Raw genomic sequence first — 27,438 nt, 5'->3', positions numbered from 1 at the left:
TTGTGGTTGTTCAACAAGTTTTTTTTATACCTTTTCCTTGGAAATGCACGAGTGTGCTAGATTTATTTTTCAAAAGAAATGAATTTTAGTATTCATCAACTCACTCTTAATTTATTTTTTGTTTAGGAATAAGATTGAAGATGTAATAATATATATATAGATATAAAAAGTATTGATTTTACATCCTGATTATTATACATTGCTAGGCAACAAGTGGGCAGTTCCCCCAGACGCTGACTGGCGCATACATGAGTGGTCTTCGGGAGGCGGAAAAGATTTACCGGTCACTGGGTGATATCACGTGATCACAATCATGACCTTGTGATTACATTAATGGTCATGTGATCACTGTCACAGTCATGTGATTGCATTATGATCATGTGATTACTGTCAAAGTCATGTGATTGCATTATGGTCATGTGATCATTGTCAAAGTCATGTAATTGCATTATGGTCATGTGATCACTGTCATAGTCATGTGATCACTGTCGCTGTCATGTGATTGCAGTTATGGTCATGTGATTGCATTTATGGTCTTGTGATCACTGTCGCTGTCATGTGATTGCAGTTATGGTCATGTGATCACAGTCATGATCATGTGATCAGCTATGGACATCTGATCACAGTCTAGTACTGGTCATTTGAATTTGTCACTGGCATGATATAGCCATTACTGAAAACACTTGTTTTGGGGGAGAAATTCTTCAGACTTCTTGGACGTCTTGAACACATTTTAATTGACTTGACAACCATGTTAAACAAATAATGACATGCTAAAACTTTTTCCTATATAGATGTTGAATCCAAATGTATTCATACCACACTATTTGATATAGTGAGTGTACATGTAGTTGTGTATATAGAATTTTGTAAATCCGTAATGATTAGGAGTGTTGTGTTCATAGGTAAGATCCAGTTATCATGTTGGTGATTTTTTTTATTGGAAGAACAGTTAGTGTTTTGTCATTAGTCCATATAAACTATTCTACATCTCCCAGCCTTGGACGTGAACCTATCGATTACTTACTGTCTGGATTGGCTGTCAAAGGATATGTGTTATAAGGTTATAAACTGCTGTCAATATGAAATGATTTTAAATTGACGATATATTTTCAACTATATTTGTTAATGTGCAATCATGTTTGCTGGCACCGGAAGTGAATCTTCTGCAGGCAACACAATTCAAATGAACACAGCTTTCTGACATAGAAAATTATTTTAAAAAAATCCATATAATTTCTTGGTGGAGTTTGTCATAGGGTTAAATGAACATGGAAATGGCAACTACCACTTCCATGAAAAGCGTATTACTTGCTTACAAGTATAGCCAATTTGTTCAGAAGTTGTATTTTGTGGAATATTGTACCTATAATTACCTGTACACATTTTTCTCAATCTGATAGACATTCCTAATGTTATGTGTGTTATGACATCATCAGGTAATGTACAGAATGATGCACTTTGTTTTCCTGGTCCCCAAAACCGACAGTTTTGAGATCCATATGTTGAATACCTTAGTCTACGATATCTGATTGTGTTTTTCTTTGTCTGGAGTGTATTTTTAAGGCGGCATCATAAATATGCCGACATACAGCGTTGCCCATGCAGCACTTGCAAGTCGTAATTACGCCTCAATTAAACAGCCGAATTGTTTTATTTATAAAGTATAACCCTGCTCTGTTAGAAAAACCTGTAGTTCTTTCATGAAAAACTGTTTATATAAATTGGTATCATTTTCTGTCAGTTTATGTCCAGTATCGTTGTTCTGTCTAAAGAAATGAAATGTTTACCATAAGTATTGTTTACACATTGGTCTTTTGCCTGGTAACAGACTCTGTATGATATTGTAGTTATTTTCCATACATTTGATGCAATCTGCAAAAACCAGGTTGAAAAAGACCTAATGCTTGAAATCATTTTGTTTTCAGCATGCTATGTTTTTAAGCACAACATTGGTTTTAATTTTACTGTGTCTTTGTTAATAAAACATGTTCAAGCTTAAAAAATCAGCATGTTGAAATAAAACGTCACTTCTCATTCGATCGTTTCACCCATGGCCTGGTTTTTGGAGATTGTTTGACAATTATTTGTATATACTCGTAATGTTAACCTTTTCTATGTTGTTGATATGTTTCAATTTTGTCAATGTTGTCTGTTGGAGTTTTGTTGTGTAAGATCAAATAATAGAATTAAATGTGTCCTGCCTTTCACAAAATGTATCATATTAATTCAGAAACAGTGTGGTCTAGATGTTGTGCAAAAATTAAAGGCACCAAAGCAACAGATAATGCAAATTATTTATTTTTTAAATAGAAAAAAATATATAATTACAACATATTTTTTTTTATTAAAAGAAACCCAACCATAAATATATGCCCATGGCATTTTATATGTATATTCATAATTCTTGATGTTGTCACATTTATTTCAAAATTTGCTGCTTGTAAATGTGGTACTAGTGCTAAAATGTTTGTATAAGCAATGCTATAGGCTTTATTAATAGCATAGGGTTTTAGCTTAATGGTAATGGAAGGGTGCTGCACCCTGTTCTTTTTTGGAAAGCACCCTTCTGTCGCTATGGAGACCAGCATAGGCACCCTTCTGTCACTATGGAGACCAGCATGGGCACCCTTCTGTCACTATGGAGACCAGCATGGGCACCCTTCTGTCACTATGAAGTGCAGCATGGGCACCCTTCTGTTACTATGGAGACCAGCATTGGCACCCTTCTGCCACTATGGAGACCAGCATGGGCACCCTTCTGTTACTATGGAGACCAGCATGGGCACCCTTCTGCACTCATGGAGACCAGCATGGACACCCTTCTGTCACTATGGAGACCAGCATGGGCACCCTTCTGTCACTATGGAGACCAGCATGGGCACCCTTCTGCCATCATAGAATTCTATACTAAAAGAATAATTTCTTGTGTGTCAAATATTTCTTTTGTTTTGATTAAAACTTACAATTTGATTATAAATACATACACACTTTACCTATTTGGCAGTTGAAACTTGATATGACTTTGATTAAATACAAACTCATGTTCATTCCATTCATCAAGTTCTTTATAGCATTATACAATCCAACCTCCCTGCCCAAATTCTGCAGCACCATGTCCTTTTTTTAAAACCTGGCTGAATCCCAATAGCATGTTGTAACAATACACAGTATATATGTAAATTGTTATAGAGAAACAAATTTATCATCTTAAAGAACACAAATCATAACTAGTGTTAAAAATTGAAAATAATTTACTTGAATAATTTTAGAATATAGATGGTTTATATTTTTTCATAATTTGAAAGAACACCTGGCCCAAATTTCTCGTAACTTCTTAAGTCCCTTATGACAGGATTCAGCTAAACTCACTATTTTTGTTGTTCTATAATATGCGTTATATTTACTTCTTTTAGAGTTTTTATAAATTATATAAGAAAAATTTGTATGCTTATTAGAAGAAATCATTTTTCATTTATCAACATCCATTATTAGTATGTATTTTTTCTAATTGAAATAAGCGACTTAAGCTTGTTAAGCTTAAGAAGTTTTGAGAATTTGGGGCCAGGCCTCAATTCCTTGAATATTAAGCACTACACGGTTAAGCAGCTTAATTTAAGCCAAGTTTCTCACCTTATCTTGGTTTTCTAAATAATAAGATAGGTATTGGTGATAAAACATAAGGATTATTTCTTTTTAAACCCCAGAAACTGTAGAATATAAATATTAAACAAATTATACCCTCAAAAATAATGAACTTGGCTTAATACTGTCCTAAGGGACATATGACGCTTTGAGGAATTGTGGCCAGGAGAAGAATTCATGAAGCAACCTAGTGAACATTTTCGACTTAGTGAAAGGTTGCTATTTTTTTTTACACTGATTATTTAAATACCATGTAATATTCATCAAATTTATTAATATGCATTTATTATTTAGACTTTTTTCTTGCTTACTTTTATATTTTTGGTGTAAAAAAAACATTGTAAGATTTCTGTAAGTTGAACTTATAAAAATTAATATTTCACTAATTTTTTTCCCACTAAGTTGCTTTGTTGGAACAGATTTGTTCTCAATAGTATTGTAATGTACATGTATGATTGTTTAGAAGATTTAGATATATATATATATTTGTTCAGAATGAAATGTTTTGCCAGATACCTCTCTTTATGTTGCTCATTGATAGATCAAATTTATATTTAATTTTGATATTTTATAAGAATTTTTACAAAGTTAACTTCGATTCATTTTATAGTTCTTGAAATAACCCTTATGCATATAGTGTTTGTAGTTTAGTTATACTGTATTTCAAGCAGTCTCAATGAATGTTGTCTGTTAGCTATATATATGAATTGAAAAAGATGCATACTCTAATTCTAATCAATTCTTTTTACTTAAAAGAAATAATTTGATATAAATATCCTTTTAATTTCAGCTTTATCTCAACTTGTTTGTTTTTCTGAAATTTCTAAGAATATATGTAAAAACAGAGATGGTGTCATCATCCGCCATGCTTTCATGCAAAATCTCTTCTGAGCCATATTTTAAATACCTTTTAAGAAATTGACATGAAACATGGTACACAAGTTCACTCTGACAATATGTGAGCTCCAAGACACATTTGGGACTCGGAATAAAATCTCAGTTGAGTTATGTCCCTTGCTGGATTAAGAAAAATAGTCATCTGGTAACGGTGCATTTTTACTTGAGTTTCACATTTTGTCCATCTTATTTATCATAAAAAATATCATTATGAGACATATTTATGTAACCTGAAGGTCCTTTATGACATAGATGTAAGTTTAGCACATAACTCTGTCCGGTGGTGGCCAACGTCAACTATTGCTTGAAACAGCATCTCCAAAACAGCTTGGACAAATTGGATGAAAGTTTTCTGCGATGTTCCTTAGGTGATGCCCTTTAAAAATTGTTATAATATAATTACATGCATAACTCTGGTTGCCATGGTAACCTAAAAGAAAACCTTTTAAAATCTTCTTGACAAAAACCGTAAAGCCTAGAGCTTAGATATTTGGTGTGTAATATTGTCTAGTAGTCTTCTTTCTACCAAGACTGTTCAAATTAAGCCCCTTGGGTCAGATTGATCATGCCCTGAGGGTCACCTGTTTTGCATAAAGATATATAAGGAAATCTTTGAAAATATTCTTGTCGGAAACAGACCTTGTTCAAATTATGCCCTGGGTGTGAAAACTGGCCCAGCAAGTTTCCTGCAGACTTATCTAGGAAATCTTTGAAAATCTACTTGTCTGTATCCGCTAGGTCCAGACCCTTGATATTTTGTATATATTATCATTTAGTGGTCCCCTACCAAGCTTGTTCAAATTATACCCCAGAGGTGAAAACTGGCCCCAACGTGGGCATCACTATATATATACTTATATAGGGAACTTGTTGAAAATCTTTTTCTCTAAAACCAAAATGCCCAGACCCTTAACCCTTAGGCTGCTGATGGCGATTTTAAAGGCTTTGCAAACAGCTTGGAACCAGACCAGACGCCGAGTAACTCGGCGCCTGGTCAGGTTCCAAGCTGTTTGCCACTCAGTCAATATATGCCCAAAGTTTTAAGTAAATTGAAAGAAATTTAGAATAAACCAGACGACATTTTTGAGCAGACGACAATTTACCCAGCATGCAAAGGGTTAATGTTTTGTCTACAGCATCATATGAGGGCTCTGCAAAATTTGTTCAAATTATGCCTTAGAGGTCAAAAATGGCCACGGGCGGGGGGTCACAAGTTTCCTACACACTAATGTAGGTAAATCTCCTAGTCTGAAACCACTACGCCCACACCCTTGATATTTTGTATGTAGCTTCATATAGTAGTCTTCTTTGAAGTTTGTTCAGTTGTGCCCCTGAGGTCAAAGCTGACCCCACCCTGGGCGTCTAAAGTTACTTTTATACATATATAGGGAAATGTTTGACACTTTTCTTGTCTGAAACCACTACGCCCAGAAACCAAAGCACTGCAATTTAGACCATAAGGGCAGTTATGAAAATAAATATCAATGTTATGCTTGGAAGACCTAGTGTGTGACCATTTGACCTGCTTTCTTATTGTTTGAAGCTATAGCAATGTATTTGGACCATGTGTACAGTTTCTGGCTAAGATAATTATAAACAATCGTCTGCTTGTGGTGCTTTTTTACTTTACATATTTTGTCTGTTGATTTTGACATGATTTTTTATAATATCCACAGTGACATTTTTCATAAGACAGGCAAATAACTCTTGCTAAGACATCTGTTGAGTTATGTTTCTTGGTTGACTAAAAAAAAGGGGAATTTTTGGAATCGTCTTGAGGTGCAATTTAAAGTTGAGTTTCATATTTTGTTAGTCATTTTTGTTTTTTAACTTAATTAGTTCTTCTGTTATTATATTCTAGTAAAATGAAATCTAAACTGATTTTATCAGATCAAAGTTGATATCTTAAAATCCACATTGTTTACTTTTTGGTAGAAATTGAAATATATGCCAATAATCGGATTTCGGATAATATTGTTGATCAGATAATATTATGAATGCATGTATATAAAAAGCATTGAGAGAAAAGACAATGTTGACTTTTCATATATATTCAATGAATTCTGGTTTATGTTTCAGATTGAACAAGCAAAAAAATGCGTATTTTGTATTTTTGTTTTTCATATACTTTTGTTAGTAAAATAAAATTTATTATAATAATCAAATAGTTGTTATTGCTGCCCTGGATAGAATTGTTAAAGTCATATTCATATGAACTTAAGCTGACATGGTTAATCCAATACCTGTATTATTCGTATGATCATTAGCTAACATGGTTTATCCATTACCGGAATAATTCATATGATCATTAGCTAACATGGTTTATCCAGTACCGGTATTATTCTTATGATCATTAGCTAACATGGTTTTACCAGTACCGGTATTATTCATATGATTATTAGCTAACATGGTTTATCCAGTACCGGTATTATTCATATGATCATTAGCTAACATGGTTTATCCAATACCGGTATTATTCATATGAACATTAGCTAACATGGTTTATCCAATACCTGTATTATTCATATGATCATTAGCTAACATGGTTTATCCAATACCGGAATAATTCATATGAACATTAGCTGACATGGTTTATCCAGTACCGGTATCATTCATATGATCATTAGCTTACATGGTTTATCCAGTACCGGTATTATTTATATGATCATTAGCTAACATGGTTTATCCAATACCTGTATTATTCATATGAACATTAGCTAACATGGTTTATCCAGTACCGGTATTATTCATATGAACATTAGCTAACATGGTTTATCCAATACCTGTATTATTCATATGATCATTAGCTAACATAGTTTATCCAATACCTGTATTATTCATATGAACATTAGCTGACATGGTTTATCCAGTACCGGAATAATTCATATGATCATTAGCTAACATGGTTTATCCAATACCTGTATTATTCATATGATCATTAGCTAACATGGTTTATCCATTACCGGAATAATTCATATGATCATTAGCTAACATGGTTTATCCAGTACCGGTATTATTCTTATGATCATTAGCTAACATGGTTTTACCAATACCGGTATTATTCATATGATTATTAGCTAACATGGTTTATCCAATACCGGTATTATTCATATGAACATTAGCTAACATGGTTTATCCAATACCTGTATTATTCATATGATCATTAGCTAACATGGTTTATCCAGTACCGGTATTATTCATATGAACATTAGCTAACATGGTTTATCCAATACCTGTATTATTCTTATGATCATTAGCTAACATGGTTTATCCAATACCGGTATTATTCATATGGTCATTAGCTAACATGGTTTATCCAGTACCGGTATTATTCATATGGTCATTAGCTAACATGGTTTATCCAGTACCGGTATTATTCATATGAACATTAGCTAACATGGTTTATCCAGTACCGGTATTATTCATATGATCATTAGCTAACATGGTTTATCCAATACCGGTATTATTCATATGATCATTAGCTGACATGGTTTATCCAATAACGGTATTATTCATATGATCATTAGCTTACATGGTTTATCAACATTGTTCAAGTGCTTCCCTTGGGGTTAAAATTGCCCTGCCCTAGGGATCTTATTCTAATAAGAAAACTCTTTAAAACGGCATCTCCTACACCACAGTGCCAGTTTCACCCAAACTTCACAGGAATATATAATATATGCTCTGGCTGGCATAGATCTTAGTTTTTTGGTAGGTAGCATTACCTAGTGGTTCTCTACCATATTCCTTCAAAAAGTGGTTCAATGAAGAATGCCATGTCAGCTGAAAGGAAAATACTTGTCCGCATGTAGTAATATTGAGTTTTCAGATACTTTAACCTAAATGTAAACTGTGATAAAATAAAGGAATATTGAGTTGAGTTAAGTTGTAAACTCGTGGTTTCGTAAAACCTGAGAAGTTGGAAATCCAATAAAAGAAGTTATTTGGATTTAAATTCACCACAAGCATTTTATCGATTTGCAACTTCTTGCCTAACGTATTATTGACACTGAAGTAATCAAATAGTCGAGCTTAATTTACAATGTTCTATATTCTTATCACTGTGAACCAAATCGATACGTCATATAAATCACAACAAGGAAGGAAGGATTGCAGGGAGTTTGATCAGCGTTAATATTTAACCGTAGGCTAACATTTATAATCAGTTCTCCATAACTATGGTCTTAACCCGAAAATAAGAAGTCAGGATATTTTAAATAGGAAACTGTATTAAGTGACAAAGTTGTAGATTTTTTAAATGTCATTTTGGAAAGTTAAAATATTACGCAAATAAGTGTGCGGCAGGAACCTATTTTTACCTCGCGCTGTATAAAATGTGGTCATACCACGTGGTTTGTGACGTCACATATCGCGTTAAGTAAAAAGTGGCCTGATTCGAAAGGAAAACTGCTGCAAGTTATTTGTATTTTTCTATCAATTATAACGAACATAAAGCAGTCTAAGCGAACATAACGCAGTCTAATTGCATAGGTTTGTTTGTAATATTGTGGGCAAATGCTCAGAATGTATAAAAAATGTTTGTTATTAACAAAATCAAATCGCTTTCATGGACAAATAGATCTACAATCACACGCAACAATGCATATTCAGCCGGAAGATTTAAAGATCGTTCGATACTCCAAAAATAGCTCAAAATGAGGCTCAGTTGAAATAGAAATTATATGTAATTGTTGTATGTTACTATCGCGATAAGCAATATATGTTTGGTTATCGCATAAAGTTACTTGAGTAACACTGACACACCCTCGCAAGCGTTATTTTCCATGTTATGCGAGGCAACAGACACCATTTATTTAAATATTGATATGAAAAATAGTTTTGACCTATATCTCAGGAAATTCACTATAGACTTAGTAAAACAGTAATAATTAAGCATTGCACAAGTATGGATGAGAGAGTGATGATACATGTATGAACAATCGCACTGTTTGAATTTGATTTTCCTTTCCGAATCGGGCCGCTTCTTTTCTTTACGCTATGTCCAAATGTGGCGTCACATAGGACCACACTGTATACACTGCCTGAGCGCAGGGTGTTATGGGAAATTTCACTAGATGTGCAGACAACAGTTCTTTTTTTTTCGACATACGGCGGCCAGTAGTCCGAAATAGAAAGCAAACGCCACTTCGTGCTGCAATCAACCTAAATCCGAAAGTGAACTTTTTCTAAGCTAGGTTTTTACACAAATCGTGAAAGTAAATGCATTGCATGCATGCAGTAGCTGTCCTGATGGCAAACGAACTAATTTAGGGTCAATAATTAAACACAAAAAATTCGAGTAACCCGTTCCTTCAAATAACTTGCCAATGATAGCACAAAATAGGAGCTTTGTACAACACTGTTGGGAATCGATCAACAGTCAATTGTATTAGAAATATCAGAAAAAAGTGACGTTCCAACTGAAAAAAAGCATTTTAAATTCTTAAAGGACAGACAAAATCAAAATATTGACCCCAGAGTCTTCTAGATTACTAATTCGAAAATACCATACTCTAACTGTTGACTGCTACCATGTATACAATTCTTTTGCTTGATGAAAATATCTCAAAATAAAAAAAAGATGAGATTAGCGATACGTATTGCTACTTTAGTATACATACCATATTTTAAGTCTTGTCGATTCACACGTACGAAGAATGTACAAATTGTATATTTTAGTATGTTATTCAAACTACTTTCAGTTCACTCGAGTACTAGTAAAGGATAAAACGTATATGTAAAATAAAGTCTGGAATGCAGTGCCTTAAAGTCTTAACATTCGCATACATTCGATAATTCAAATACAAACAAAAAGGAATGTAGCCAATAAGATAAAAGAGAAGATCAGCAGCTATGTCTCTATCAGAGACTAACCAGGAAGAAGAGGCTGCAGTAGTGGTAGGAATAGACTTTGGGACCACATACAGTGGCTATGCCTTTAATTTCACAAGTAACCCCACCTCTTTCTACACAGTCATAGGGGAGGAAAGGGAACCCACATGTGTGCTCCTTAACCCCGATAAGACATTTAGCGCGTTTGGTAAACAGGCACTTGAGAACTATGCAGAGTTAGAACCCGATGAACATCACTCGCATTTCTTTTTTCATCACTTCAAGATGAAACTGTATGAGTGTAAGAAACTAACAAGAGAAACGTCCATCCTTGATCAATCAGGAAAAGAAATGAAAGCAATGGATGTCTACAGCATTGTTTTGCAACATTTCAATAAAAGAATTATGCAGCATGTTAATGAAGTGAAATTTTATCAAACCAATGAAGGTTTTTCTTCAAAACACATTCTATGGATGCTATCAATACCCGCCATTTGGACAGATTCTGCCAGGCAGTTCATGCGAGAAGCTGCCACAAATGCTGGACTTGAAAATGTCAGGCTGGTTTTGGAACCGGAGGCTGGTGCTTTGTTTGCCATTGACAAACCACTTTACATGAGGGAGGACAAGTTTGCAGGCAAATTTCCAGTTGGACATAAATACATATTGGCTGACCTTGGTGGAGGAACTATTGACATTTGTGTTCATGAAATCCTTGCAGGTAGAAAACTCTGCGAACTCTACAGAGCTACGGGTGACTATGCTGGGGGCTCCAGAGTCAATCATGAATTTGAACAGTTCTTTGTGAGCGTGTTCGGGGCTCCAGCACTTGCTGATTTCAGAAGAAATTTTGCACAATCGTATCAGGAATTTATCCAGTGTATTGAAAGAAAAAAATGCATGTTTTCACAAAGCACAGACAAAATTACTTTAATACTTGATTCCGACTACGTGTCATTAGTGGAAAATGATAATGGCGAAACTATAGAGAAAATTATATCAGACTCACAGTATAAATATCTAGTGCAATACCGCAAGGCAGGCCGCCGTCTAACTCTTTTAAATGTTGTTGTTAAACATTTCTTTGACAGCTCTGTAGATGTGATAATTGAAAAACTAAAGGAGATCCTATCATCTTGTCCTCTTGACAATATAACCACATTACTGCTAGTCGGAGGCTACTCTGAGTCACCTTATGTGAGAGAAAGAATAAAACAAGAACTTCCCAAACTGAGTACGGTGATAGTAGAAGACGGTAGACTGGCAGTGACGAAAGGCGCTGTGATGATGGGACGTAATCCCAGAAACATAATCCAAAGGAGGGCAAGATTCACATATGGGTTTAGACAGAATGCATTCTTTATAGAAGGGCTGCATTTAGAAAAGTTTAAGTACTACAAAGATGGGGAAGCCCGATGTGCAGGTGTGTTTGTCAAGCTGATAAGGCGAGGTCAGCTCCTGCAGCACAGGCAAGAGTTCTCAAGGGAAGTACATGGAACATTCAAACAGCCAGAGACTAAACACGATATCCAGTATACATCACTGTGGCGGTCTCCATGGCCTGACCCTATGTATTGCACCATTGAAGAGGACCAGTGTGAGGAGGTGGGTAGAATCAGCATGCACCCTCCTCCTGGGGGCTGGCCTGATGTGGTGAATGGTGAACAGAAGTTGACAGTGGGGGAGACTGAGTTCACCATGAACGTCAGAATTCAGGAGACTGGTGAGGAATGTGATACAAACATCGATTTCCTGTGAACATGTTTGGCATCGGTAGCAAATTTATATTCAGCACAATTGATAAATGAAGCGTGTATTGTCATCACATTCACGTCTCTGGCGTTAGGGGCCAACGGAAGGAGTAACGGAACCGCTTTTCACATGTTTGAATAGAACCTGCCGGAAGTGATTGCGAAGCGTAGGAAGCTTGTACCAAAGATGAAAGCGGCAAGGGAAAGTGGTAAACGTTCGTGGATTGCCTGCGACACGTTATACGTCGACGGCCGCCCAGTCTGAGACTAGGGACAAGCCGAGGGTGAACTGTTCATGCTGGCATGGAATGTGCATGGACTTACAAGCTAGGAACTTGATAATGATGATTTTGTAAATAGTATTACTAAGCATGTTATTTGTAATCTTTTTTTATCTTGGTTGGACAATTTTTTCTAGCAAATTAATTCTTATTGAATAATGATATAAATATATTTTTTATAGAAAGTTTCAAAACCGTAATGCACATAGGTGTAGCGAAAGTAAACCTAAATAATTTTTTGAAAATATTAAAAGAAAGGCTAATACAAATAAAATCACATTGGACACATTTCTTGAATATTTTGAACGTCTTGGAAATGTTTTTTTAATTGTACAAATGATAAGCGGATGACTTTTGTGAAAATAACGAATTTTATAAGCCCAATAATACTTTCCCAGAACTAGATCAACCAATTGATGTTAATGATATTTAAAATGCTGTAAAATATCATGTGGTAGTGATTCTTTATTGAACGAATACTTCATAGAAAGTATAAATATATTACCTGCACATTTGTACGATATATTGAATTGTATTTTAAATTCAGGTGTTTACCCGATACATGGATGGAGGGATTATAATCCCATTACATAAAAAGGATCAATTGAACGATGTTAATATTTATAGTTATACAACACGTTAGTTGTTTGTCGAAACATTTTACAACTGTATAAAAATGCGTTGAAAAGTTTTGTGACGAACATTACATTGTTTCGGACGCATAATTCGGATTTCTTAAGGAAAACTGAAAGTCTACTAATAATGCAATATTTATACTTATGTCTTAAGTGCAAAAATACTTAAATGAAAACAAACTTCTCTATGTTATGATTGTTGATATGATGAAATGCTTTAATTCTATTTATAGAAATGACTTATGGCGGAAAATTATGCTGTTGGCTTACGCCAAGGGGAGGTAATGTCACCTCTTTTGTTTTATATCTTTGTTGAAGATCTTGAGTTGCATTTACAAAATAATGCTGATGCAGGTTTGCAAATAATGGTCTATTAATTTTATTACTGTTTGCAGATGATATGGCCATTGTAGGAAAAACGGCTACCGAAGTACAAGGTCATTAAGACACTTTGCATGAGTATTGTAGTACATGGTAAAAGTAAAATTATGGTTTTTGGTAAGGGTGGTGGATTATTAACCACTGAGCATTAGACCTTCAATGAAGATCTCATTGGTAGTTGTCAATGATTTCAACTACCTTGGAAATGTTTTCAATTACACGGGGAACTTTGCTTTTACCCATGAACACTTACTTGGTAAAGCTTTTAAGGCCATTAATGTCTTGTCATGTAAATGTCAAGAGTATGAACTCACTATAAAATACTATGTCAATTGTTTGACGCTTTTGTGTTGTCAGTTTTAAATTATGCTTGTGGAATTTGGGGAATTTCTAAATCAAAAGAAATAGAGAATACACCTTAAATTTTGCAAGAGGTTGTTGAGTGTAAGGCCAAATAGATGTAATGCTAGTATCTATGGTGAAGTAGGAAGATATCCAATTTATAAACATAGTTATATAAGAGTTAAAAAATCTTGGTTTTAAAAGTAGTTAAAATAATCCTGAAAACTGTAAATGAGCAAGCTTTGTCGGATTGTAATAGCGGTAAAAGAAACTTAGTGTCAAATGTTAAGAAATTTTTAGATAACCATGGTTTTCTTATATCTTTGATAATGTTGCAAATGTTGATTGTAAAATGTATTTGTATGAATTTAAAGGTACAATATTAGATACTAGATTTACCATTTAGCATTACACGTTGTATATACACGTTGACACGATATATGTATGTATATGTAGACGATGTGCATTGTACAAGTCATGTATGTTCTGTTCTGTTGTTAAAACAAGACAAATGAGCTTTTAACACAACAACACAGCCCTTTTTGGGTCGTTCAGATTCGATCTTATATGTTCTAAATGTCTTACGTTATAAACTGTTTTTAGCAGGAGGAACAAATAGTGACGTCTTGGTGTTTTAAGTTGTAAAGCTACAAATCTTAACGATTATTACTCATTCATATCCGGGGAGTTCCATAGGCTGAAAATGAAGGATATGATGTTTTGTGCTGTAAGGCCTCATAAATATATTAATATTTAACAATTATTTGAATTTTCACGTTTCATGCTTATCGGCCATAATTTTAAGTTACAAGATGGGTCTAGGTATCAAATTGTTTGTAAATTAGTTCTCCATATTTGTGCCAAGATTGGTGCTTTTCCCTTTCTCTGGAGTCTTTTCAATGACGATATGAATATCAGGGCCGTCGGCACATACGATTTACGTGTCTTATTATACAAGGATAATTTAAATGATATGCTCCAGTGGTGAAAATGACGGGCCTCTTGAATGCTGTTTTGATGTTGTGTTAATATTTAAATTGTATAATAAAACAGTATTCTTTAGCAAAGAACATGACTGACTTTGAACTAATGTGTGAGACTGATGAAAACATATGAAAACAAACATTCCCTACTCTTAACAATAGTGGCAATAGATACAATCTTGAAAATTGGAAATGTGAATACGTTTTTAAGGTTAAGGATAAGATCATTATAATCATGCATGCGAGTTTATATAATTATTAACTATGTTAATGTTATTTACTTATACATTTTTTTAATATTACATGTTTCAAACAATAAAACATCCGTTCATTATGTGTTACATTAATATTTATACTGTTTTGCTTTAACCTAATTTGGATTATCAATTTTAAATGTATAGAAACATTGGATTGAGCACATCGTATTAATACACATATCTATGTTTTATTTTGTCAATTTATACTCATCGTGATGTTTGCTAAAATAAACCCAAGTGCACGGCAATGCCGAATTTAAATGATGAAGTGAATTCATACACTATTTAACATCTCTACAGACTTTAGGGATGCTTTTCAGCACTGGGAATAACTGCAGAGAGGGCAAAAAGGGGAAAAATAAACTGGAAAGAAAGAACATTATACACAACTTGACAACATGGCGCTGTACTGCAGGGATGCAGCTAGTAACCAGTCGTAAAATGCTTTACTCTCCAAACGTGCATAAATAACGAAATATAACACATCACTGAGGGCCATATGATATTATAAGGACCGGCCAGTCAGCCAACGAAGCTGTATATGGACCGAGGCGTTATTTCATAAATCAAAAGGTTTTATTCGAGCGAGCTGACATTGATACATTTTCTGAATTCTAATATAATGAGTTTGATCTCGGAGAAATGTCATTGCGTTCGTGTCGACCTATTCCGTGTGGTCGTTTTTCAAAAAAGAGCTTCAGCAAAATGCTGTTTACCATACTCACATAAAGCTAACTACACACGTTGTCAATAAAATCAACCCCAATTTACTGGAAAAACATCAACAACAGACTTTAGTGTGGTTATTATAAAGGAAGATTGATATGTTTTATTCAATGTCTTTCGTGCGCTCTTATGATGTGTTTACATAAAGGTTATACATGTAGAATGATTTCGATAACGATTTCGATGTTTTTGTTAAGGCACATTTAGAAAAAAAGAGCCGCATACGTCATATTGTAAAATGATATATTACTTACATTGACATACCTGTTTCCAAAATAATGTTTTATCAGTGCTCCATCAGGCAGCAGTTTTGCGAAAAGATTTGTCGTAGTGGAAACTAAACTCTCAATCAAACTCTGGTAAACGACTGAAGGCAGGGTTCTGTAACCGGCGTAAAGTGCGCTTTTTTACATTTTAAAGCTGCACTATCACAGATTGAACGTTTTGACAACTTTTTATTTTTTGTTTTGGAACCAGCCAATTTTTGCGAAAATCCATGGAAACCAGTGATATAAGACTGCTGACACTAAAGCTGTGAAATTTAAACACTAGCTACGTGCGTTTGCATTCCTGGACACTATTTGTACCAAAGTGTTCTCGGAAACTACGCGAACATGAATGGTGACCAATACACCGATCGAAAGACAAAACAATGCATTCTTTTTTTTTGCGCTATATCACTTTAACGAACTCTCGCGTATAACAAAATATCGATAAGAAACTTACCTGGATTGACATTCAATCGAGCCAAAATACTACTTGCGTTTGCATTTGTGGTCACGTGACTTTTTTGTTCATCACCCGTGTTAAATGAATGGTGGGTCCTAAAAGGATATACGGTGAACAACGATCCTCTCATAAGTTTGAAATACCGTGTTTTCTGCACTTTTCTTTCAAAATAAACACACTACCCTTCAAAAGAACCATTATTTTCGACATCTTTTCATCCTTTTCGGTAAATTAAAACAACTGTATTAATAGTGGTACATCTTATTTGGGAGTAAGAGTGCATTTTGAAATAAAAGTAAAGAATGAACATGTTAAAATTACGAGGTTACCGAAAAATATCTTATAATATCTGACAATCTTTGTGGATTCGATTTATACTACAATGTATGTGAACTCTGCAATCAAATAATATGTGTTCTAATTGGTGTCATCTTCTTTAACATAAATTATTTGTTTTCTTTATCTATGAGATTGTTTTCTCTACTTTTAGTCATTTACAAAGGTATTGGATACAGATGGCACCTCCTGATATCTTCCCACATTTTGATATATAAAATGAACTATTTTGCTTAAAGTATCAGAACATTTATTTGATAGCCATACGTTCATTTGTTTCGCAGTAACTCACAGAAAGTTAAAGATGGTTATGTCAACCCCGCTCAATGAATTAATCTGAAAAAAAATCTGAATTTACCCCACCACGTTTGAAAAATAAAACATATATTCAAAACTATTTGAATGTCGCAGTCAATATTCATTAAAAAAGTCACATACACTGGACTGAAACAACAATAGTTGATGTTTATAGCTTGATATTTTCTGAAAGTGTATTCACCATATACTTGTATTGAAAATCCCGCAGTAATTTTTCAGAATTTTCTTCCCTATTTCTGCTTCCATTGTTAAGTTGTACAAGAATGAAATTGTAGACCATTTTACTTATTCCATTTTGCATGGGAGTTCAAATTTTCTTTATCGTTCTTGAAATGGTCGTAGCACATTGCATTATGAAGTACATTTTAAACATTCTCAGACAATTAGCTTGGGTTTCGTTGCTATAAATCAATGAGGGGATACATAATAATGGTTTACAGGGGCCCTATGCTTCTTTTGGGAAATTGAGGGCCTCTCTGTCTCCCTTCGGAAAGTCTCATTAAAAGCCCTGTGTCTTTCTTCGGCATGACTGGTTAGGGGGCTCTTTGCTTCCCTTGGAAATAACTCGTTAGGGGGCTATTGGCACAGGGAACGACTTACTAGGGGCTCTGGAAATGATCGTTGACACAAACAGGACCAAATTTACGTGCGCCTTCTTAAACCAAAGACAGTCCTCGCTCCTCCTGTTCTTGTATTGGCTGTGTTACTGTTTAATGTTTATCATCATAGCTAAACAACCACTCTTTGCGTTCTACATTGATCTCTTTTGCTCTACACATTGACCTATGTGAGATATATTTCTCTATTTTTCTCTCTAGCATCCAAAGGGGAGGTGGGGGGGGGGGGGTGCAGTGAAGATAGGTTTTACGACAACTGCCACTACTATAGGTACGGACCGGCATTGATGACGCCAATGCCACCGCCATCTATTAATAAATGGATTGCCTCAAAGTAAAATGAATTGGTATGGGCCAACACTTGGTTTCGAAAAGCTTTTTGGTACACCTGCACATTTTTTTGCAAGCGTTATACAGCCCTTTATACATTAAATGTAGAATTTTTGTGTGATGAGCAAATTATACCAATGAACATTTTATCATTTTTTTACCTAAATCCTTGTTTGTTCAAATACAAGTGCTTATTGAATATTAACATCTGTATGTCAAAATCGTTTGTACTATGCTAACAAGAATGCATTTTTTTAATTTGCTCTTTTTAAAATACTTCTATTATTGTACCATTGAGTTTAACCAAGTCACTATGTTTTCAATATATTTATATTCGACAACATGTATTTATCGCTTAAAGAGTACATATTAGTCTCATTGTAATTAGTTGTGATAGTTTGGTTGGTATAAAGACATATTGAAATGTTGTGGCAATTTTGCGTTCGGATGCAGTCGGGTTTTTTTTCAAAGTTTCTGCGTGAAATTTATTTGACAGTAAGTATATAAGCAAAATAACATCGATTTGATCCACTTACAAAATAGTTTACCTCAAAGCTAGATGACGAGTAAGTTTTTAACGTAGACATATGTCTTTAACAACCACAAAATTGATAATTGAAAATTTGAGCCTAAATGAACTTTATCCACACTCTGGCTGACTATTATGTAGCAGTGTGGCATTCAACACAAACAAGAGGTATAAATTTATGTATCATTTGCGTGACACTTTAAATTAGAGCGATGATTAGACGTTGTCATTTGAAGCATTTTGCATGACTATCTTTTAGAATCGGACAAAGCTATTATTCTACTAGCTATTAACTTCAATAGGCGATTGACATTTGTATAGTTAGCGCAGTAGGTATTGTACTTATTATACTCAATAAAGCGTGTCCTTAACCGTCTACTGTTATGAATTCTCGTTTCTTTGTTTTGTGCGTGCGTGGGAGGGGTAGAGGACGGGGAGGGTGAAGGAGACAAGTAGGGTGAATGGGACGGGACAGGTAGGATGAAGTGGACGGGGGGGGGGGGGGGGCGGTGAAGGGAGCGGGTAGGGTGAAGGGAACGGGGAGGGTGAAGGGGACCTGTAGATTGAAGGGGACAGGGAGGGTAAAGGGGACAGGTAGTGATTTTGCTGTTAAGAAATGAAATTACTACGGGTTTAGTATGTCTACAATTATTTAATACTTTAGTTATATTATGTTACCTTTATCAACGTTTTTAAACCTTTATAAACTTCACTGTAATTCAAAACATGTACATGAAACGTAAAACCATGCACAGAGGTCCTCTCCTGTTACCTAAGTAAGATGTAAGTCTGCCAAATAAAATATCTAATGTAAGATATGATTGGCATTATAGAGAACAAAGTTGGTCTGCTTGGCCCAAACGTTTCGAGAATCATTTTGTTTCAGTTCTGTACAGATTTTCACTGGAATGTTTACGCTGTAATATCGATCAATATTAGATTAACGAAAGACAAGGAAAAAATTGATGATTCAAGATGCCGATAACTTTCGGCGATTATAAATCTGCAGCTCTATCGCCACGGCCTGTTTGAAATTACGAAATTAGTTCACCCAATACACAGCAATATTTATCATATTATACTCGGCCTATTATAAGAAGTGTTCGTGAGGACTTTTATTCAAAGCGTTATTTATTTTCCTATTCCTGAATATAAACAATTGAAATCGTCAAACCGAGAATGCCCCTTTAATGTATTCCAACCACTCGACAGCACATCGGAAATTCAATATTCGAAAACAATTACATTTTTTTTTTTTCAAATGCTGAAGTCATGCGGTTGTTATTGTCGTCCGTTGACTTATTCATAAACTTGAAACGGCGGAAACGCTACGAAGAAAAATTCACATGTTTTCATCGAATTTGGAAAGTTATTGATAAAAGTCACCAATAAAGTTAAACGTGCGATATAGTGGATACAAAATACTGACAGGAATATACATTACAAGAAAAAGAGACTTGACAACAAGACTACAAAAGGATATAACACACATATATATATAATGTCTCTACCAGCGCCTAACCAGGAAGTAAAGGCCGCAGTGGTTGTAGGGATAGACTTTGGTACCACGTACAGTGGCTATGCCTTCATGTTTACCAGTGATCCGACCTCCATCTACACAGCAATGGGAGAAGAGAGGGAACCCACATGTGTGCTCCTTAACCCAGATAAAACATTCAACGCCTTTGGTAAACAGGCTTTAGAGAAGTATGCAGAGTTAGAACCAGAGGAACATCAGTCACACTATTTTTTCCACCACTTCAAAATGAAACTGTATGAGAGTAAAAAACTCACAAGAGAAACGTTTATCCTTGATCAGACCGGAAAAGATATGAAAGCTATGGATGTTTACAGCATTGTTTTGCAATACTTTAATAGAGCAGTTATGCAACAAGTTGGGCAGGTGAAAAATGATCAACCCGTCCAGGGGTTTTCTTCAAAACACATTCTATGGATGCTATCAATGCCGGCCATTTGGACAGAATACGCTAGAAAATTTATGCGAGAAGCTGCAACGAATGCCGGACTGGAAAATTTCAAACTGGTGTTGGAACCGGAGGCTGGTGCTTTGTATGCCGTTGACAAACTTCTTAACATAAGAGAGGTCAAGTCTGCAGATAAGTTTCCAGTTGGACACAAGTATATCTTGGCTGACCTTGGTGGAGGAACAGTTGACATTTGTGTTCATGAAATCGTTAAAGGTAGAAATCTCTGCGAACTCTACAGAGCAACGGGCGACTATGCTGGGGGCTCCAGAGTCAATCATGAATTTGAACAGTTCTTTGTGAGATTGTTTGGGGCTCCAGCACTTGAAAATTTCAGAAGGAATTGTACACATTCGTATCAGGAATTTATCCAGAATATAGAAAGAAAAAAATGCATGTTTTCACAAAACACAGAAAAAGTTACTTTAATACTGGATTCTGACTATGTGACGTTAGTGGAAAATGATAATGGCGAAACAATAGAGGACATGATATCAGGCTCAAGGTATAGAGATCGTGTTCACTACAAGAAAGCAGGACGCCGTCTTATTGTAAACAATGATGTTGTGAAAGAGTTCTTTGACAGCTCTGTCGACGTTATTATTGCAAACTTGAAAGAGATCCTGTCTGCTTGTCACGAGGACATTATAACTAGTCTACTGCTAGTTGGGGGATACTCTGAGTCACCGTATGTGATAGAAAGATTACAACGAGAATTTTGTCAACTTCAAACTGTGATAGTAAAAGATGGGAGACTGGCCGTGATGAAAGGGGCTGTGATGATGGGACTGAAGTCAAGATGTATCATCCAGAGAAGGGCTAGATTCACATACGGGTTTAGGAAAACTGAGCTTTTTATAGAAGGGGAGCACCTGGAACAGTTTAAGTACAATCACGATGGAAAGATCTGGTGTATCGGTGTGTTTGACAAGGTGATACAGAAGGGTCAACTCCTGCAACACAAGCAAGAGTTTTCAAGGAATTTCTGTAACGTTTTTAAACGACCAGATAAAACAGCAAGTTCAGTTTACATCACTGTGGCGGTCTCCAAAGCATGAACCCATGTATTGCTTACTTAAAGAGGACCAGTGCGAGAGAGTGGGAGTAATCAACATGCCACCTCCTACAGGGGGCTGGCCTGAAATAGTGCATTGGGTAGAGAAATTGATTGTTGGTGAGACAGAGTTCACCATGAAAGTGCTTATTGATGAGACTGGTGAAGAATTTGAAGCAAACATTGAAATTTTATGAATATTGATGTCGGCGATAACGTATTATGAACATTATATACGTTTTTGTTAATGATGATGTGTTATTGGTTTAATCTTTTCATATAATGCTTTTGTAGACAGTTTGGTGAGCTTTTTTATAGTATACACTGATCAGGAACATTAGCGTTTCAGTTTGCAGGAACACATACAATATGCAAATAAAGGTAAATACATGTAATTACAGTTGTAACACAGATCGAATATTATTGTTTAACCAGGCTGTAAGTAGGCTGTAAGTTTCTTAGAACAGCTTAAAGTATATGAAAATAAATATTGTTATAATACCATTTTGTACATGCCAGGTGGATTTTGCAATAAGGTAATATAATATTTATTTCGTTCCTTAAGTAGAGCCACCTGAAATGCAGTTTCAATTTCGTTTAGATTACAAACGTTGCATTTACGACCGCTTTTTAATTGTCCATCGACCCTTTTCAAGTGCTTAAGGATTGCTGTATACATAAGCCGGGCAATATATACTACACATTAAGACGAAGTTTTGTCCATACAACAAATGTATACCATGACTCTCATACCGACTAGTACTGGCTGGCTTCTGTCGGCACTGCTTCGGCGTAGGGACGAGCTTGTCTTTAACTATGACCGCCTTATTGTCACATCTCCGGAACAGACGCATCACATGATATTAAGTGTCCTTCAAGTATGAGAAATGGACCTTCAAATTATTCGTCTATTTTTGTCAGTCATATACATGTATGTTTATGTAGGAATATATGAAAATGCATTTTTTCTACGCGAAATGCCAAAGTTGATTTCAAATTACAATTTTTCGAATTTCCCACATTATCCTATATTTTTGCACGCATGTAAAATCGCACATCGGAATATGCAAATCGCTTTACTAATGATTTTAAACATCATAGTCTTTAAATGCATGATTTGAGCCAATGGCAACGTTTCTTGAAGGTTGCAAGGTGCTTAAAACTTAATTTGCCGTACTAGAATATGAAAATGACAAAAATAATTCTGAAAAACTACTTTTTTTGTGCGAACAAGTCCCTTTAATGAACATTTGTAGAGGGTTCAAACTTTGAGATCGACAGTAGGATCAATAGAACACTTGTACAACAATGGATGTGCTTAATAGGACACTTATATCACTTATACATGTCATCATGGCAATTTTGCTTACGAGAATTATTTTCATTTTTAGTTTTTCATTTTACTGTATATCAAAATTTGTGTGACATTCAATTTAATATTGAATAACGACCAAGTTATATGTAATAACTACCAAGTTGTTTGTACCTTTCATTTCTAATAAAAATGACCTAAAACACTGGATTGTGCACTTTGTAATTAACTGTTTGTGTTTCTAACTAGTTGTGCTGTTTGTTTAAATAATAAAAAAAGTATCCGTCAATTCAACAATTATGATTTTCAAATAATGTAAATGTTATTTCGCACAAATGAAAACAAGCCAATTGTATCAAAATGGATAAGTTATCTTCATGTTATCATTTGGCTAATCTTTCCATAAAAGCAATTTGATTGGACAACAGTTATGTCGGATGAATATTGACCAAATCAATAAACCCTTCTATGTACATTTTATTTTCCACTTTTCAGTGATTACAACATACTCATACCAATACAGTTCATTACAAATATGTGATACAAGTAAATAAATATGTAAAAATGAAAATGTCGTGGAGTTGTATAAAGTGAGTAAATGATGTGATACACGAGTGCGTCAGATATCAAATTCAGAAAATCAGAAATAATTGAAAGCAATCGTTCTTGTAAAGATTATAACAAATCTCTTTCAGTAGCCACTGTTTAACTGTTTATCGAAACAAACCTTTTCTCTCTAATTATTTAACCATAAGATGGAACTGGGCCTATATAATACCTAAACCACTTTTCATTTTAATGTTACTAGGAACTGATTTAGTTTGACGTGCATTAGACTTTAACAATGACGAAACTGATTTTGAATTATTGCTAGCTCGTATATGGACTTTCTTACGGAGGATTGTATACAATATTTGCTTAAATCTTCAAAATGATTTAAACCTGTTACGCCCTGATATTTATGTAGCAAAATCCTGGTCATTATTTATATACCTAAAGCGATCTAACAGTGAAAAAATGTTGCGCTTCAATTCATCGCACCTGTTATAGCGAACTGAAATTCTTGATTTGAGCGCATATTGATAGCAGACGACTTATAATGAATGAAACATAAGCGCGACCGCCTTGTTTTTGTCTGGTCAATGGCAGTTCGATGCGTTCGATGCTTATTTTATTTATATTTGATGCTTAAAAAATCAAGATTTATTCCAAATAAGTTAAACAACTCAGTCAACACATTTTGTCCCCATTCATAAGTATCGTAGGTCATATTCGTTTGCTGTGCTTTATTTATCTGAGCATGGTAGGGAACATCGCTTCGTGCATGTCGGTACCTTTTTATGAGAAAATGATTGTATAGCAGCATAAAATAAGAGCGAAGAACATACGTTGTCATTAAAACCTTTTCATGAAATAAAAACAAGATTAAACCAAAGCGAAAAATCGAAAATACAACCACCTTTAAATTCGATAGTCCTAAATAAGAATTATATTTTTATTCTTCAAACATAAAACATGTTTAATCGTAATTGTATCAATGCGCTTAATAATTTGCGTACGAAGCAGATATGTTAAGAATGCCATTCATTAAATTGCACTGATTGTGGGGATATGCTTATCAACGTGAATAAGTTAGCTATGCTTTTAACAATAAAGAGGAAGACTAAGTATAATATATTGTTTTTTTTCCTTGCGAATGATAAAAATCGCCACATTATTAATCTTGGTTAGCACTGAATGAATTAAAATCATGACATTCATTAGATATAATTACGTTATGTATGATTATAATTGAAATATAAAGTAAAATTAACCACAAGGCTTCAACCCAATTTGCATGTATGTCTCGTTCAGAGCCTAATTAGGAGGTACAAGCTGCAGTAATTATTGATATTGGTTAAGAAACCACATATGCAGGATATATGCCTTCATGTTCACAAGTGGCCAGACCTCCATCTACACAGCCATGGGAGATGGGAGGAAACCCACCTGTGCTCCTCAATCCACACAAGACATTCAACGCTTTTTGGTAAACAGGTTTCGAGAAGTATGCAGGAATACAGGACTTTTTCTATATACCCACGAACTATCGGACCCATTCCCAAAGCAAAATATATGATATTTTACCCAATCTTCAGATTTGTTTTCATTTTGTTTTTAAGGTCTTTTCATCCGTACTGGTTCATTCAACATCCTCCTAAATTATGTGCTATTAAGTTTTGGGGATAAACTCAGAAATCATTGTTTTTCCTCACATTCAGAGATCAGTATGAAATATTATCTGTGATGATTTATTGCAATAGATATTTACACCCCAAGGATTGATATTTCAGTCCTTTTAGGACTTTTGAAAGGGAAAAGAAACTAATATTTAATAATTTCATCATTTGCAGGAGACTGAAAAGCTTGTTCTTTTAATGTAAAATTTCCCAAAATGTCTTTGGTCTTTTTCCCCCAAAGGGGCATAAACAGCCCTTAGTTAGAACCAGAGGAGCATCAGTCCCACTACTTTTTCCACAACTTCTAGATGAAACTGTATTATAGTGAAACACTTACAAGAGAAACGGCCATTCTTGATGAGACTGGGAAAGAATTGAGAGCAATGTTATAATATAAGAGTTATACAACAGGTTCGGCACGTAAAAATGACCAAACCGTTGGGGTTTTTTGAGGGCTAATCTTCCCATAATAGCAATTTGATTGGACAACAGTAATGTCGGATAAATATTAATAATTCAATAAACTTTCTATATACTCTTTATTTTCCACTTTTTAGTGATTCTTCATACTCATATCAATACAGTAATATACAAATATGTAACACAAGTAAATAAATGTGAAATGATTAGAATGCCGTGGAGTTATATACAGTGAGTAAGTAATTTGATACACGAGTGCATCAGATATCAAATTAAAAATGATCAAGACGAATTTAAAGGAATCCGTCTTGTAAAGAATATAACAAATCTCTTAATTAAATTTTATATAACCACTTCATTACTGTTTCTCGAAACCAAACATAAGCTATATTTAACTAATTTTGAGAAAATTTAATAATTATCAAGGGAGGGAACTCTTTCTCAGCGCCGAATGTTTAATTGTCCGCCCTTCTTTATTTTGGCGCCTTTCTCACTTGTTCTCTAGTTTTAATCCGGTTCGGACGTGTGTTTTCTTTGTTCGTTGCCAAAAATGGCGGATACTGGGGCTCGTCCCAAAGAAAAAGTATCAAAGCATACTGCAAGCATTCAAGATCAGCTGGTTGGTCTTGAAAATGAAGAGGTGCGTTTGAAATCAACCCTCTCCTGATGTTAATTTACGTGATGAACTTTTGCGTGAGCGTGCGCGGCTTCAACAGCTGGTTGAAGACCGTCGTCAGTCGGCTGAGACTCGAAGACTGCGTAAAGAGATCAAGGAGCTACGACGTCAACTTGATGACGTCGACATAGCAGATAGCAGCAAGTCAGCCTTCCCAGAGTTTGGCCCGAGAGGCCCTGACACAATTCATGATCTGCGAGCTTCTGATGTGCTTAACAGGAAGGCGGATATAAAAATGCCTACAGAGATCAGCGATTCCTTAGAAGGTATCCATCATTCGCAAAGTTCTCAGAAAATTAAGTCTGGTCAAGTCAATAAATGTGCAGACATTCAAGTTAAAAAAACTCAACTCTGGCCTCATTCCTTTGTTCCGAGTCAACTTTGCAAACAATCAGAAATTGAATATAATGATCTCTCTATGACCCAGTTTGTAGCCGGCTATTGTGCGATAATCTCACATTTATTCACCACGGGCACGAGGGATTCGCTCGCGGAAATCAAGCGTAGAGTGGTACATTTGAAATCTCTAATGTGTTTTGCTCATGTGTATCAGTGGACATGTATTTTGAACATTCACCAAGAGGTGCTTATTGATATAGAACGTGGCAATAGATCTTGGAATGACAGTTTTTCGGACATAGAGAGCTTAAATCTCCTGTTAGATCGAAGTAGTACCAGTGCTAGTCTTCGAACAACGGCTGGATCATCATCAACCTCGAACGTAAAGCCAGGTAAACGCACATGGTTTTGCTCTAAGTTCCAAAAGGGCGAGTGCTCCAAGACATCCCACACTCTGAGCGGATAGGTTCGGAGATACGTACAGTGAAGCACGTTTGCGCCACGTGCTTTTTGAAGGATCGGGAACTACGAGACCATCCAGAGAGCTCTGCGTCATGTCCCCATAAACAAGCCTGACTACCGTTTCATCAAACATCAAGAACTGAATGTATTGAGCTATGTCATAATCCTTTTCGTGTTCAGGGTTGTGAACCGTCCTCAGCTTCGTCATATACGTTTTCGTCATATCCGGATTATATGTGTGTTGAACAGTCAAATCGCATTGCGTCTAGCGATTGTATGTCTTCGACGTCTTCGTCGTTCGTCCCTGAGAGATCATGTTCGTCTATGCACTCTCACGTAAATGTTGCTTGTGATCTTAATGTTCGTGGCGATATCAATTGTT

The 27,438-nt window shown here is 35.2% G+C and overlaps 3 protein-coding genes across 3 annotated transcripts in view; all 3 read left to right on the top strand.

Moving 5' to 3' along the window:
* The window catches only part of LOC128206268 (lysine-specific histone demethylase 1B-like), a 30,631-nt gene extending 23,936 nt beyond the window's left edge, over positions 1-6,695 (top strand). Inside the window, exon 19 of the mRNA XM_052908626.1 lies at positions 207-6,695. Within this exon, the coding sequence (XP_052764586.1) occupies positions 207-305 (99 nt within the window). The 3' untranslated portion in view covers positions 306-6,695. The remainder of the gene's footprint in view (positions 1-206) is intronic.
* A 3,700-nt stretch (positions 6,696-10,395) lies between these two features.
* Positions 10,396-12,132, top strand: LOC128205003 (heat shock 70 kDa protein 12A-like). Its single transcript, XM_052906399.1, has one exon. The coding sequence runs from the start codon at positions 10,396-10,398 to the stop codon at positions 12,130-12,132; it is 1,737 nt and encodes a 578-aa protein (XP_052762359.1).
* Positions 12,133-19,899: 7,767 nt separating this feature from the next.
* Positions 19,900-21,777, top strand: LOC128206645 (heat shock 70 kDa protein 12A-like). Its single transcript, XM_052909236.1, has one exon. The coding sequence runs from the start codon at positions 20,091-20,093 to the stop codon at positions 21,630-21,632; it is 1,542 nt and encodes a 513-aa protein (XP_052765196.1). The 5' UTR covers positions 19,900-20,090; the 3' UTR covers positions 21,633-21,777.
* Positions 21,778-27,438: the final 5,661 nt, after the last annotated feature.

This window comes from Mya arenaria, chromosome 10 (assembly GCF_026914265.1).
Source record: "Mya arenaria isolate MELC-2E11 chromosome 10, ASM2691426v1".
Classification (NCBI taxonomy): Eukaryota; Metazoa; Mollusca; class Bivalvia; order Myida; family Myidae; genus Mya; species Mya arenaria.
Note: the sequence above shows the minus strand (reverse complement) of the source record. Positions and strands in the feature narration are given on the sequence as shown.

Bases quoted from the DNA above. Each gene is read 5' to 3' on its own strand.
- LOC128205003 (XM_052906399.1), top strand. From the start codon at position 10,396: ATGTCTCTATCAGAGACTAACCAGGAAGAAGAGGCTGCAGTAGTGGTA.
- LOC128206645 (XM_052909236.1), top strand. From the start codon at position 20,091: ATGTCTCTACCAGCGCCTAACCAGGAAGTAAAGGCCGCAGTGGTTGTA.